Source organism: Rhinatrema bivittatum, chromosome 8 (assembly GCF_901001135.1).
Source record: "Rhinatrema bivittatum chromosome 8, aRhiBiv1.1, whole genome shotgun sequence".
NCBI lineage: Eukaryota > Metazoa > Chordata > Amphibia > Gymnophiona > Rhinatrematidae > Rhinatrema > Rhinatrema bivittatum.
In genome coordinates this window covers 181,147,959-181,161,045 of record NC_042622.1, presented here as the reverse complement: position 1 = coordinate 181,161,045, position 13,087 = coordinate 181,147,959, and the positions used below count along the sequence as shown (strand labels likewise).

Sequence of the window (13,087 nt, the reverse complement as noted above, 5' to 3'; positions counted from 1 at the left end):
GCATGAAGCCAAGGCAAAGTCTGCGAGCCAGACCTTACTTTTGTTGCGATTCTGCTCATGGGCCTAGCCGCGAGTAGCCTCTCACCTTGCTGCCAGACTGCCTGCCCCGTTGCCATCTCCACGGACTGGAGACCGCTGATGCTATCTCCCACTGTCTTTCTCTCCGCGGCATGCCACCTCTGTTGCTGGTACCTCTTTGGAGCCTGGAGGCTGCCGCTGCCTGTGTCCCACATAGCCTAGAGCAGCTGCCATCGCTCCTCCACACTTGCGGCCAGGAGGCCACCGTTCTCCATCTTCCATGCGGCCAGGAGGCTGCCGACGCCGTTCCATGAGGGCTGAAGACTGCCAACATTCTCTTCCTTCCTGCACTGGCGGGGCTGTCACCCCCAGCTTCTGCTACACAGCTGGAGCTGCCCTCAGCCTCCTTCCTGCGGCCTGGAAGCCACTCCAACCTTTGTTCCTGCGGCAGGGGGCCACTTCCTGCGCTGGGGCTTGCTTCATGGCCTGGTGCCGCTCCTGCCTCTGCTTCGCGGCATGAACACTGCTGTTCCTGGTTCTGCCTCCTTAGGCACGGGGCCGCGCCTCTTCAGCCTATTTAAAGGGCCAGGGGCAGGAAAGGTCCTGCGGTCCTGATTGAGGATGTCATCCTGGGTGTTCCTCTTCAGCCCTATAAGAAGGGCCTTTCTTCAGTTCTTTGTTGCCTTCGCAAGGAGTCAGTCAAAGAGCTGGACTGCTCCTGGACCTTCCGTTCCAGCTCTTCAGTCCAGGAGACTCCGATGTCCACCTTCGCTTCTTCAAGGCATTCTGTTCTTTGTGGGAATTCCCTTGTCTTCATTTGTGGCTCCTGATCCTTCGTCTGCATCTTCATTCCATGTTCTGGTCTCTCATCGGATCCCATGTCCTTCTCTTCAGATATCTTCATTGTCCGATGTTCCTGATGTCCTCACCTTCAGACCTTCCTGATGTCCTCACCTTCTGATGTCCTATCTCTCCAGAGGTCTTGTCATCCAGTTGTTCTGCCTCTCGGTGCCTCCTCGATGCTCTTGGTTGAGTGACCTGGGGGTCTGAAGTCCAGATGTTCCAGATGTCTTGTTCTCCAGTTCTCTCGACACCTCCTTGATGCTCTTGACTGAGTGTCCTGGAGGTTGAAGTCCTGATGTCCTGACGTTCCAGACATCTTCGTGTCCAGATGTCCTCGTCTTCAGATCCTTTGCTTTCAAGCGTTCATTCCTTTTGGCTCCTTTTCAGGGAAGCCTTCTTCTCGGATGTCCTGGTTTCGGATTTACCTCCTAGTGGGCTTCCGTCCTCTATTCAACTTCGGGATGACCTTCGGGTGCATCTTCCATGCCAGGGCTGAAGCCTTCACTTCTTCTGGTTGGCCTGTCAGGTGCGTTGATCATGCTGGGTCACTGAAGCTCTGTCCAGGTCGGTTGCTGCTACGAGTCTTGGCCGGATTCCTATTCATGCTGAGTTTTAACTCTACTGTCGTCTTTCCATTCATCAAGTGTCTTCATCAATGTTCCTGATGTTTTTAAGAACATAAGAACATGAGAACATGCCATACTGGGTCAGACCAAGGGTCCATCAAGCCCAGCATCCTGTTTCCAACAGTGGCCAATCCAGGCCATAAGAACCTGGCAAGTACCCAAAAACTAAGTCTATTTCATGATACCGTTGCTAGTAATAGCAGTGGCTATTTTCTAAGTCAACTTAATTAATAGCAGGAAATGGACTTCTCCTCCAAGAACTTATCCAATCCTTTTTTAACACAGCTATACTAACTGCACTAACCATATCCTCTGGCAACAAATTCCAGAGTTTAATTGTGCGTTGAGTAAAAAAGAACTTTCTCCGATTAGTTTTAAATGTGCCACATGCTAACTTCATGGAGTGCTCCCTAGTCTTTCTATTATCCGAAAGAGTAAATAACCGATTCACATCTACCCGTTCTAGACCTCTCATGATTTTAAACACCTCTATCATATCACCCCTCAGCCGTCTCTTCTCCAAGCTGAAAAGTCCTAACCTCTTTAGTCTTTCCTCATAGGGGAGCTGTTCCATTCCCCTTATCATTTTGGTAGCCCTTCTCTGTACTTTCTCCTTCGCAATTATATCTTTTTTGAGATGCAGCGACCAGAATTGTACACAGTATTCAAGGTGCGGTCTCACCATGGAGCGATACAGAGGCATTTTGATATTTTCCATTTTATTCACCATTCCCTTTCTAATAATTCCCAACATTCTGTTTGCTTTTTTGACTGCCGCAGCACACTGAACCGATGATTTTAATGTGTTATCCACTATGACGCCTAGATCTCTTTCTTGGGTTGTAGCACCTAATATGGAACCTAACATTATGTAATTATAGCATGGGTTATTTTTCCCTATATGCATCACCTTGCACTTATCCACATTAAATTTCATCTGCCATTTCGATGCCCAATTTTCCAGTCTTACAAGGTCTTCCTGCAATATATCACAATCTGCTTGTGATTTAACTATGCTGAACAATTTTGTATCATCTGCAAATTTGATTATCTCACTCATCGTATTTCTTTCCAGATCATTTATAAATATATTGAAAAGTAAGGGTCCCAATACAGATCCCTGAGGCACTCCACTGCCCACTCCCTTCCACTGAGAAAATTGTCCATTTAATCCTACTCTCTGTTTCCTGTCTTTTAGCCAGTTTGCAATCCATGAAAGGACATCGCCACCTATTCCATGACTTTTTACTTTTCCTAGAAGCCTCTCATGAGAAACTTTGTCAAATGCCTTCTGAAAATCCAAGTACACTACATCTACCGGTTCACCTTTATCCACATGTTTATTGAACATAAGAACATAAGAAAATGCCATACTGGGTCAGACCAAGGGTCCATCAAGCCCAGCATCCTGTTTCCAACAGTGGCCAATCCAGGCCATAAGAACCTGGCAAGTACCCAAAAACTAAGTCTATTCCATGTAACCATTGCTAATGGCAGTGGCTATTCTCTAAGTGAACTTAATAGCAGGTAATGGACTTCTCCTCCAAGAACTTATCCAATCCTTTTTTAACACAGCTATACTAACTGCACTAACCATATCCTCTGGCAACAAATTCCAGAGTTTAATTGTGCGTTGAGTAAAAAAGAACTTTCTCCGATTAGTTTTAAATGTGCCCCATGCTAACTTCATGGAGTGCCCCCTAGTCTTTCTACTATCCGAAAGAGTAAATAACCGATTCACATCTACCCGTTCTAGACCTCTCATGATTTTAAACACCTCTATCATATCCCCCCTCAGTCGTCTCTTCTCCAAGCTGAAAAGTCCTAATCTCTTTAGCCTTCCTCATAGGGGAGTTGTTCCATTCCCCTTATCATTTTGGTAGCCCTTCTCTGTACCTTCTCCATCACAATTATATCTTTTTTGAGATCGGCGACCAGAATTGTATACAGTATTCAAGGTGCGGTCTCACCATGGAGCGATACAGAGGCATTAGGACATTTTCCGTTTTATTCACCATTCCTTTTCTAATAATTCCCAACATTCTGTTTGCTTTTTTGACTCCTTCACAAAAGTGAAGCAGATTTGTGAAGCAAGACTTGCCTTGGGTAAAGCCATGCTGACTTTCTTCCATTAAACCATGTTTTTCTATATGTTCTGTGATTTTGATGTTTAGAACACTTTCCACTATTTTTCCTGGCACTGAAGTCAGGCTAACTGGTCTGTAGTTTCCCGGATCGCCCCTGGAGCCCTTTTTAAATATTGGGGTTACATTAGATATCCTCCAGTCTTCAGGTACAATGAATGATTTTAATGATAGGTTACAAATGTTTACTAATAGGTCTGAAATTTCATGTTTTACTTCCTTCAGAACTCTGGGGTGTATACCATCCGGTCCAGGTAATTTACTACTCTTCAATTTGTCAATCAGGTCTACCACATCTTCTAGTTTCACTGTGATTTGATTCAATCCATCTGAATCATTACCCATGAAAACCTTCTCCAGTACGGGTATCTCCCCAACATCCTCTTCAGTAAACACTGAAGCAAAGAAATCTTTTAATCTTTCCACGATGGTCTTATCTTCTCTAAGTGCCCCTTTAACCCCTCGATCATTTAACGGTCCAACTGACTCCCTCACAGGCTTTCTGCTTCGGATATATTTTAAAAAGTTTTTACTGTGAGTTTTTGCCTCTATGGCCAACTTCTTTTCAAATTCTCTCTTAGCCTGTCTTATCAATGTCTTACATTTAACTTGCCAACGTTTATGCATTATCCTATTTTCTTCTGTTGGATCTTCAGCCTTGCCTCAGACTTGCCAAGTACCTTCGCCTGACCTTCAAGTATCGTCATCTGATCATGTCTTCTAGTATCGTCGTCTGATCTCGTCTTCAGTCTTCAAGTCTTGTCCAAGTTTTCAAGTTCCTGTCTTGTTCCAAGTTCCAGTATCATCGCCTGTCCTCGACCTCTGACGCATTTGCTGTTCCCGTACGGCAGGTCTGAAAGGGCTAACAAGTGGCTGGATGGCTACCCCAGAGACCAGCATTTCGTTGTTGGGTCTCTTCTGATCCGTTTAGGTTCGGCAGAGGTCAGAGTTCCTGGTCTTCAGCCTGTCCGCCTGTGCTTGGACAGGTCTTATCTGCCTCGGGGCTTCTACGGAGCTCTCTGCAGTCGTGCCATGGACCAAGGGCACACCAACCTCTCCGGATTTGGAACTGCTCCCTAGTGCTCCCACAACAGCTTTAAATAGGAAAGGAGAGGGTGGAGCAGCAAGGAGGGGCCATGGCTATTTCCTGCCGTGGTCCCTTTAAATTCTGTGCATCAGGAAGGCCATGGCTATTTCCTGCCACGGTCCCTTTAAATCCTATGCATCAGGAAGGCCCCGGCAGCAGGGCCTACCGGTGCGGCGGCAGGAGAAGCCGCAAGGGAGCAACCCGGGAGCGGCTGGCCGCCACCGCCAGCGTACCCAGCCTCGACGGAGCAGTGCTGCAGGGGTGAGTGGAGGAGGCCGGTCGCGGGGAGTCGTGGACGGCAGACGAAACAATGTTTTGTTGTTGTTGTTATTTATTTATATTTTTGAATGGCATTTATCTTAATTAAAACCCAAAGTGATTTACAGTGAACAATATAAATAGGGGTTCTGATTTTAGGTTTTAACTGATAAACTCTGATAAAACACTCCTGATGAAAAAACCCAACCTGTTTTATTAGATAAATTCCAGAAAAATACCCCTTCCCCTACCTAATACTCTCTCACCCCTCCTTTGTGTACCCTTTGTTTTTGTGCCTTTTTCAGGCTAATGACTCTTCAGCTGCAGAAATGTATGCATTTGATTCAACCGGAAAAGGTACCCAACACTAGTACGGTACCTGCCCCACAAAAAACGGATAAACAAGGAGCCCCTAATTAGCTGGAAAATAAACATCTAACTTTACACTTTATAAACACCTAAAATCAAAAGCTCTACATACAAAACAATATCACGTAAACAGTATAAAATACATAAGCTAATAACTAAAAAAACAAACAAAAAAACCATATAAATGTGAATCTCTCTCAGTTCTTTCTGTGCAATAAGAGCCATCTAAGCCCTTCATTTAAAACACTATCACCACACACCCATTACCTGTTTTTCGTTTTTACCAGCTTTCAAATTTTAATTTTTAGATATGTAGATGCCTACTTCCCAAGTTAATTGGCAAGGATCAACCATGCAATACATTATGAGTGTACAATATCTGAGCAGCGTATAGAAGAGGCAGCAGCACAGCCCATAAACCTTTCAGTGGGGACCACATTAGCCAAAGTGGGGGCATCGCTTGCAGGGTACAGAGTCAGCAGCCTTATTATACAGAGGGGGAAGGACCAGTTTTTACTTTCATTGCGTTTGTTGCCTTTTCGTGTTCTCTCAACCTTTGCACGGCTTGTGAAATTTTACATACGTTTGATTCAAAGAGGCTCAGCAGCCCAGCGTAGGTAGCACAAAACCGAGCCGAGGCTTTCTCTTATGTGCACCCCCCCAAAAAAAAAAAAAAAAAAAAGGAAGCGAGGTCGCCGTGGCACTTTAAGTGTGTGTGTGTGTTTTGGGGGGGGGGGGGGAGGATACTGGTGTTTGTGAATACAGCCCGGTTAAAACCGCGATCCGCAGTTGTCTAGTGGAATTGTGGGATGAAATAAGATGTAGGCAGAGAGGAGCGAGGGGAAAGTGCCGGCAGAGCCGGGCGAGGCGGCGGCTGCAGCCAATGGCGAGGGCGGCCGGGGGGAGCCGCGGCGGCGGGCGGGGCAGCGGCTATTTCAGGGGCCTGCCGGGAGCCGGAGCGCACAGCGGAGGGAGAGGGGGGTAAAAAAAGGAAGACCAGCAAGGGTAAAGCAAAGCGAAGCGCGGAGGCAGCACGTGCAGGTGAGCGGGGGCTTTCTTTCCCCCCCCCCCCCCTTACTGATTGCGGGGAGATAGGGCTGTCCCCCCCCCCCTTCCTTGAGTGGCTCCCCCATTCGTACCGCAGGGCGTGGAAGCCTCGCTTTTAACCTCCCCCTCCCCTCTCTTTTTATCGGGGAAGTGTGCTAAGTGGCAAATGTTGCTTCCTCCCCATTAATGATTTTTATGGTTGTAGCTCCTTTTTCCTTAACGTTTTGACTTGGTTTTGGATTCTTGTGATGCCCCAGGAAGAAAGTTTCTGGGGTGTTATGGGATGTCATCGTGTGCAGCCTTTTTTTGTGGGGGGGAGGCACTCTATTCCTGGGTGGCTTTAAAGCTTTCAGCGGTGTACTGAAGGTTACCCTCTGCCATGGGGGCCGCTTTGCTTGCATTTTTTTTTTTTTTTTACTGTCTCAGATACCCGGGGCATGAGCCAACCTTCCAGTAATCCTGTCCTTCCCCTGCTGCTGCTGCGGTTTGAAGGTTTGATCTATTGTACTCGAACGTGTGATCCACGCTCATTTGACTGCAGCAAGAGCCCTGGAGCGGGGTCCCAGCCTCGGAAATGCTTGCATCCCTTTTGTACGGCTTTGTCCAATCTGTGTGCGCGCTCTTTGAGGGACACCCCCCACCCCCCCAGCTAGAACTTGCTCTGTCAGACGGCTGCATCAGTCCCTTTTTTTAGCCCGAATAACTAACTGAGCCGGGTTGTAGTAGTGTGAGCGATGCCGAGAGCTGGAATGAGGTCCCTGCAGATCCAGCCTGGCAGAGGAGGAGGGCCTTAACCACACAACTCGAATAAAATGTGCTTTTTTTTTTTTTTTTACGCTTTTTAAAAATTATTTAAACTGCAGTTTTGAGGTGTTTATATTACAGCAACACGTATACCGGACTCCCTTGTCCCCTACAGTTAAGACAATCTACAGAGAAAATCAACCAAATACTGTAGCTTAAAAAAACCCCAACAAACCTCGCGGATCCTTTTAAGTTGCATTGTCTCCCACACGCCTCATAACTTAGATATTCTAGTTACCATGGGAGTGGGTTCACTTATTTCTGTTGGAGAAAGTCGTGTACCACTAAAACAGGTTTTCATCCTCTTCCCATTATGTACAAACGCTTCCAGAAGTGGATGTGCAACCCGTGCTTTTTTTGGGGGGGGAATACAAACTCACGAGATTGGATTCATAATTTGGTAGTCTAGCGTAGGTCTTGAATATTAAGTGACTCGGAATCCAAGCTGCTGGCTTTTCTCAAACAGTACTGACATCTTGCTGCCCCTCTAGTTATATTTGATGGCTTCTCCTTTCCTCCAAGCCAAGGTGACATGGGTCTCGTTCTCCTTAACCTGGCTCCTCTTCATGTGCCAGAGCTGTGCACATCTGCCTCTGTTGGGGGTCCCTTACTCCCCTTGGCCCCCACTACCTGTTGTAATTTAATGTCATATAGTGCATGAGAGGCTTCTCTTGGGCTAACCCCTCTAGCATTTTCAAGGCTATTGTGAAAGGTGGTGTTGGCACATGGCCAGGGATACGCCTTTAGACGATGTCATCCAGTGGCGTGTGGCTAAGCTCCCCAGGGTTGCACTGCCTCCCAACTGCTATCCATTTCTGGATTTTACTCTGTTCTACCATTTTCCTCTGGCACACAGGCTAAAAACCTTGGTGCAAACTTGTTTGATTAGTTAATGCTCTAACAAACTGTAGATGTGATGGGACAGATGCAGGATTTTAAATTGGGGTCTGCTTCCTTCCCAGCCTGCCTGGGGATGCAGTCCCTTAAACATTCTTGTGGCTATGACCCACTTCACATGGCAAGCAAACACATTTTCCATAATTGTTTTTTTGGACCTGGAATTCTTTCTGGTGTCTTAAGTGCTTTGACTGTACTAAAAAATGCTTGGGCAGAGAAGTAACCTATTTGGGGGAACTTGCATGACATCTTGGTCCATCAACTGCATTCTTAAGTTGACAAATGTCAATCACAATCCTATATATATATATTTTTTTTTAGGATGGGAGTTATTCAAATCCCACTGCCACGCCTTGTGACCTTGGGCAAGTTACTTTACCCTCCATTGCCTCAGATATAAACTTAGATTGTGAGCCCCCTGGGGACAGGGAAATACCTACAGTACTTGAATGCGATCTGCTTTGACGTGCCAAAAAGCAGAATATTAAAAAAAAAATCTAATAAACAAATACTGTTTCACGTAACATGACTTAGAACTAGGAGCAGCCATGAGAGCTATTATGTAACTAGTGTTTAGATAACAATTTCCTAGCTACTGTTCACAGGAGCAAAAAAGTAGCTTTTTCACAACAAGAACCGGCAAAATAGGAATAAGCTAGTGGTTGGAGCAATGGTCTAATCGGGGTTCAAGCCCCACTTCCCCACTGACACCTCTTGTGACCTTGAGCAAATATCGTTGGCTCTAATTACTTCAGGTATCCACATAGCTTGTCTGCTTTTTTGGAGCAGGGGCTTAATTGTACCGGACATCTAATGCTGCTGTAAGCCAAGCTGGCTAAAAAATCCATAACCATGTAACAGAATATATTGGGACAACATGATGATCTTCCAGTGAATTTTAGACTTTGTGCTTAAGCCTCAAAGTGATTCTTCATAATGATACTTGGGAATCCACGTAATTTTATAAAAATCTAAATAGAACCTGGTTTGCAGGGTGCTGGCGGGAGTCATGTGGCTTTCCTTGTCTGTCTTGTTGCCTGCTCCTGTGACCTGTTAAGTTTGTCAAGTGTCCTTGTCAAATCTGTGGTGGGATGGGTGATCATTTGTATTTTCTCTTCCATTTTAGCTGAAACCTAACACGTTTTGTTTTTTTTGGGGGGGGGGGGGGGGGAGAGAACTAAGCTGCTCATAATCAGCACAAAACCTGGAGACATGCAGGGGGATGAGTGAATGGTGGGATGGAACAAGGCAAATACCCGCTACATAACTTTCCTAAATACAAGCTATATGGACTAGACCCAGTATCTTTCCTGTAAATTGCTAAATCAACTCTTTTCTATACTGCTGACTTAAATTGTTAGATCTCTTCTTTATTGCACTCTAGCTGCAAATAAACTGAACATGTGTTGCTAATAACTGCTTGAAGCTCTAATGCCAGGCAGCCTTCTGGGGTACTAGCCAGGACATGGCTAAGCAGTGCTACAGGAGTGTCCCATGCCCTGAATCCGGCGTGCTCTTGTCTTCCAGCACCCCGTGGCTGTCGGTGAGCTTGGGCTGTGCAGTGCTCAGATGCTGCACTGTTTGCTCAGACTGCAAGGCTGAACAGTGTAGGAGTTCTGCCACTGTCAGTTTATGCCAGGTAGTGCCTAACGGTAACTGCTGTTCTGGGGGCAGTCCTGGCAATTATTGGAGCAAGGGGAGGGTGAGGGGTTGTGGGTGTGACAAGGCAGCTGGAGACTGGCCAGTGAGGAGGGATGTGATTGAGTTTAATTATTGGGGGGAAGAGGGGCTATGGGCAAGGCTGGTCCTAGGGATGGGTTGTTGAAGGGGTACCCACTGTACCACAGGTGTCTCGTGGATGGGATGCTGCCGTCTAGCTGATGCCAGGCTCAGCTGCAGTCAGAGGACCATCTGGATAGTGCAAGTGTCCCTGGGGTGTGACATCACTTGGTCTTGGGCTAAACCTGCCTATGAGCTTAAAACTCTCATCTTCAGAGTACTTCATAACAACTCTGCATGTTAGCATTTTGTTACTTTGACTCCTAATTAGAAAATGCCAAGTTCACCCATGATTCAAGTTAATGACCCTCATGCAGCATATTGACAGGAGAATAGCAACAGCTGCTGAATGAACAGGATGTGATGGTGGTACCTCAGACGCTGTGTAAAAAGATTTCTGCCAGATTCTAATGTTCTTGTTGCTTTTACCATATTTTAAGCGTGTTTTTTTTTTTTTTTTTTTTTTGCCTGGTTGGTCTTCTTCCCAGAAACAGAATCTGTTTTAAGTTGGATGTTGCTTTGGAGATGTCAGATTCATGGAAGTGAATCCTTTCCAGTTTGAACTGAATCTTGGCATGCTTCTGAAGTTCATTTCATGTTTGTCTAGATGCCTTTAGAAATCATGAACTTACTGAATTTCTCTTCTGGCAAGGGTGAGAATGTAACTCATGCCACTAAGGTTTGCCATCCATGACCCCCTCAAGTTGCCACTGGCAAATCTTTAGTGTAAACAACTGCATATCCTTCACATTTTAATGATGCAAACTATGGTTTTCTTCATAACTTGCTATGATCACAGTACCTATTCTTCAAGGTCTGTGCAGCCTGAGGTGTGTTAATGGTGGTAAAAACTTTGATTATAAATTCCCAATATTCTTAAGTGGCTGGAAATCAATTTCCACAAGCCCAAACTGAGGACACTTCATTACCCTGGAAATGACAAATCTTAAGTCAAAACTTCCAAAGATCAAAAACATTTTATAGCTTTAAGGCAGCATATGTCCTCATGAGGCGTGTGCTATCTGCGGGCAGTGTTCCAAACCAATTAGATGCCACCTCCAAATAAATATTGGCCCTGTTTTGTTAAGCAAGGTGACCTTACATTTACAACCCAACGTCGTTAGCTTTTTGTTTTATCCATTCTTTGTGCAGGGATGTTTCCTATAGTAAATACTGCAACTGAGCTCCTTGCAAGCATCACTAATGCTGTTGTATTTTCTTAGGTTCATAATGTCAGACAGGAAAGCTGTTATCAAGAATGCTGATATGTCTGAGGACATGCAGCAGGATGCTGTGGACTGTGCTACTCAAGCTATGGAAAAGTACAACATAGAAAAAGATATCGCAGCCTATATCAAGAAGGTAATGTGCAGAGATTGAAACTCTGTTGCCAATGTGGCATCTTTACGATTTCTAATTGCCTGCCCTCCTCCACTTTTAGTTCATTAGGAAATACTGATGCTAAATTATATGAACTCTACTTAATCTTTACTTGGATTTATAATGGTAGGAAACTTGGAGCACTCCTGTAATGCCCCATGATCAGGTAGCACAATGGTGAGAGGAAACAGAAGGAAAAGGTGGAGCAGAGAGCACACAGCTTTTTTCTCCATCTCCCAAAGCTATGTAAATATAGGAAAACAGATTAGAAAGTTTCTATACTACCTTTCCAATAAACTGTCCAAGATGGTTTACAAAAGCTGGTAACACAAAATTCAATACAAATAAAACAAGTGCAATAAGTTTAGACCTCCAAACAGGAGATGGCGCGCACTGAGCAGGAGCTGACTTCTCTCAAGGTTTGGAATTGGTGTGCAGAAGCGAAGTTTGTGTGGTCTTTAAACTTCGGTGCAATTTTTCTACTGGTCACGTGTCCTGTTTAAGCATGGCTTCATAAATGTGAAAAGCAGAGAGCGGCACTTAAATATCCAGTTGTATAAGACTGGTAAATATTCCCGTATGAGTTTCTCTAGTGCCTCCCTTTAGAAAACTGTCAATAGCCACTTGCTGCAAGGGATGATATATGGCGAGACCTAGTAATGTGAGAACATAGGGCGGCCAGGAAATGTGCACCAGATGTGAAAATAACTGGTCTTCCCTAAAAGTGCAGTTTGAAGGATGGAAAACTTTTTTTTTTCTTTTCTTTGAGTAGTGTGCGGAGAAGTCTTTCATTTTGACAATATTGGTAGTGATTTAGTAAAAAATTAAAGTAGCATAACCTCAATTCAGACCGGGAGACAACGGGCAAGAGTTGATGTCTGTGCAAACAAGCTTGACATTGTGTGAATTTTTGCTAAGCAATCTCTTTTGGTCTAACTTCCCATGCAGGAGTTCGACAAGAAGTATAACCCCACCTGGCACTGCATCGTGGGCAGAAACTTTGGCAGTTATGTGACACACGAGACAAAGCACTTCATCTACTTTTACCTGGGTCAGGTTGCGATTCTGCTCTTCAAGTCTGGATAGTATGAGGGAGCAGGGCGGAGTTTGGACTGTAATGCACTGATGGCTAAAGCCGAGATCCTTGACCGTGGCTGCGCAGCTGCATGGACTGTATTTAATGTGTATATGTTGCAGTAAAGACATTTATTCTGTTTAGTTGCCTGGGAAGAAGGGGGGGCTCTTGTTTCTGCTTTTTTTTTCTTTTGTTTTGGTTGTATTTGCACTAGGGGAAGACTTGTAAATGGTGAGCAATGGCCTTTAAATGGGAGAAAATAAAATGGTTAAACTCCATCACGGTTGTAACTTTATTCTGCCCTTTGAAAGCAGGAGGGGAGGGTGGAAGACAGACAATGGAGGATGCCAAAATGTCCTATTTCATCCTGTATCTTCCTTATTTTGGGCAGGAGTAGGTTTAGTTTATTAGATTTTCTTAGTGCTGGAGAGAGGCATGGGAACTGAAAGATGAAGTTTCTGGTCTTTAATATCAAGAATGTCACAACTGGAACCTCACAATCCAGAACTCATTAAACCTCTCCATTGTAGGAGGAGGAAACCTGCCCTGTTAGAACATCTGGAGATGCTAAGTTGCAATGGGGGGGGGGGTGTGTATATATTCTACATGTAGTATGTTGGTTTTTTCTTAATCTACTGTCCCTGCCCTTCAGAGTTGCATAGGTCATAGTATTGGTGGAGTGGGGAATCGACTGGACTTGTCTATTCTTGGGCCTCATTGATCTGGTGTTGAAAGCATGGCTTTTACTTTAATCCGTTTG

General features: G+C 45.0%; 1 protein-coding gene across 1 annotated transcript; it reads left to right on the top strand.

The window, feature by feature from the left end:
• Positions 1-6,242: 6,242 nt before the first annotated feature.
• Positions 6,243-12,605, top strand: DYNLL2 (dynein light chain LC8-type 2). Its single transcript, XM_029613662.1, has 3 exons — positions 6,243-6,386; positions 11,096-11,234; positions 12,201-12,605. Exons 2-3 carry the CDS (start codon positions 11,103-11,105, stop codon positions 12,336-12,338), a joined length of 270 nt encoding a protein of 89 aa, XP_029469522.1. The 5' UTR covers positions 6,243-6,386; positions 11,096-11,102; the 3' UTR covers positions 12,339-12,605.
• Positions 12,606-13,087: the final 482 nt, after the last annotated feature.

What these genes read in the sequence shown, in the direction of transcription:
- DYNLL2 (XM_029613662.1), top strand. Translation starts at nt 11,103, where the DNA reads ATGTCAGACAGGAAAGCTGTTATCAAGAATGCTGATATGTCTGAGGAC. An exon ending in TCGCAGCCTATATCAAGAAG is followed by an intron (nt 11,235 to 12,200) that starts GTAATGTGCAGA and finishes CTTCCCATGCAG; the next exon opens with GAGTTCGACAAGAAGTATAA.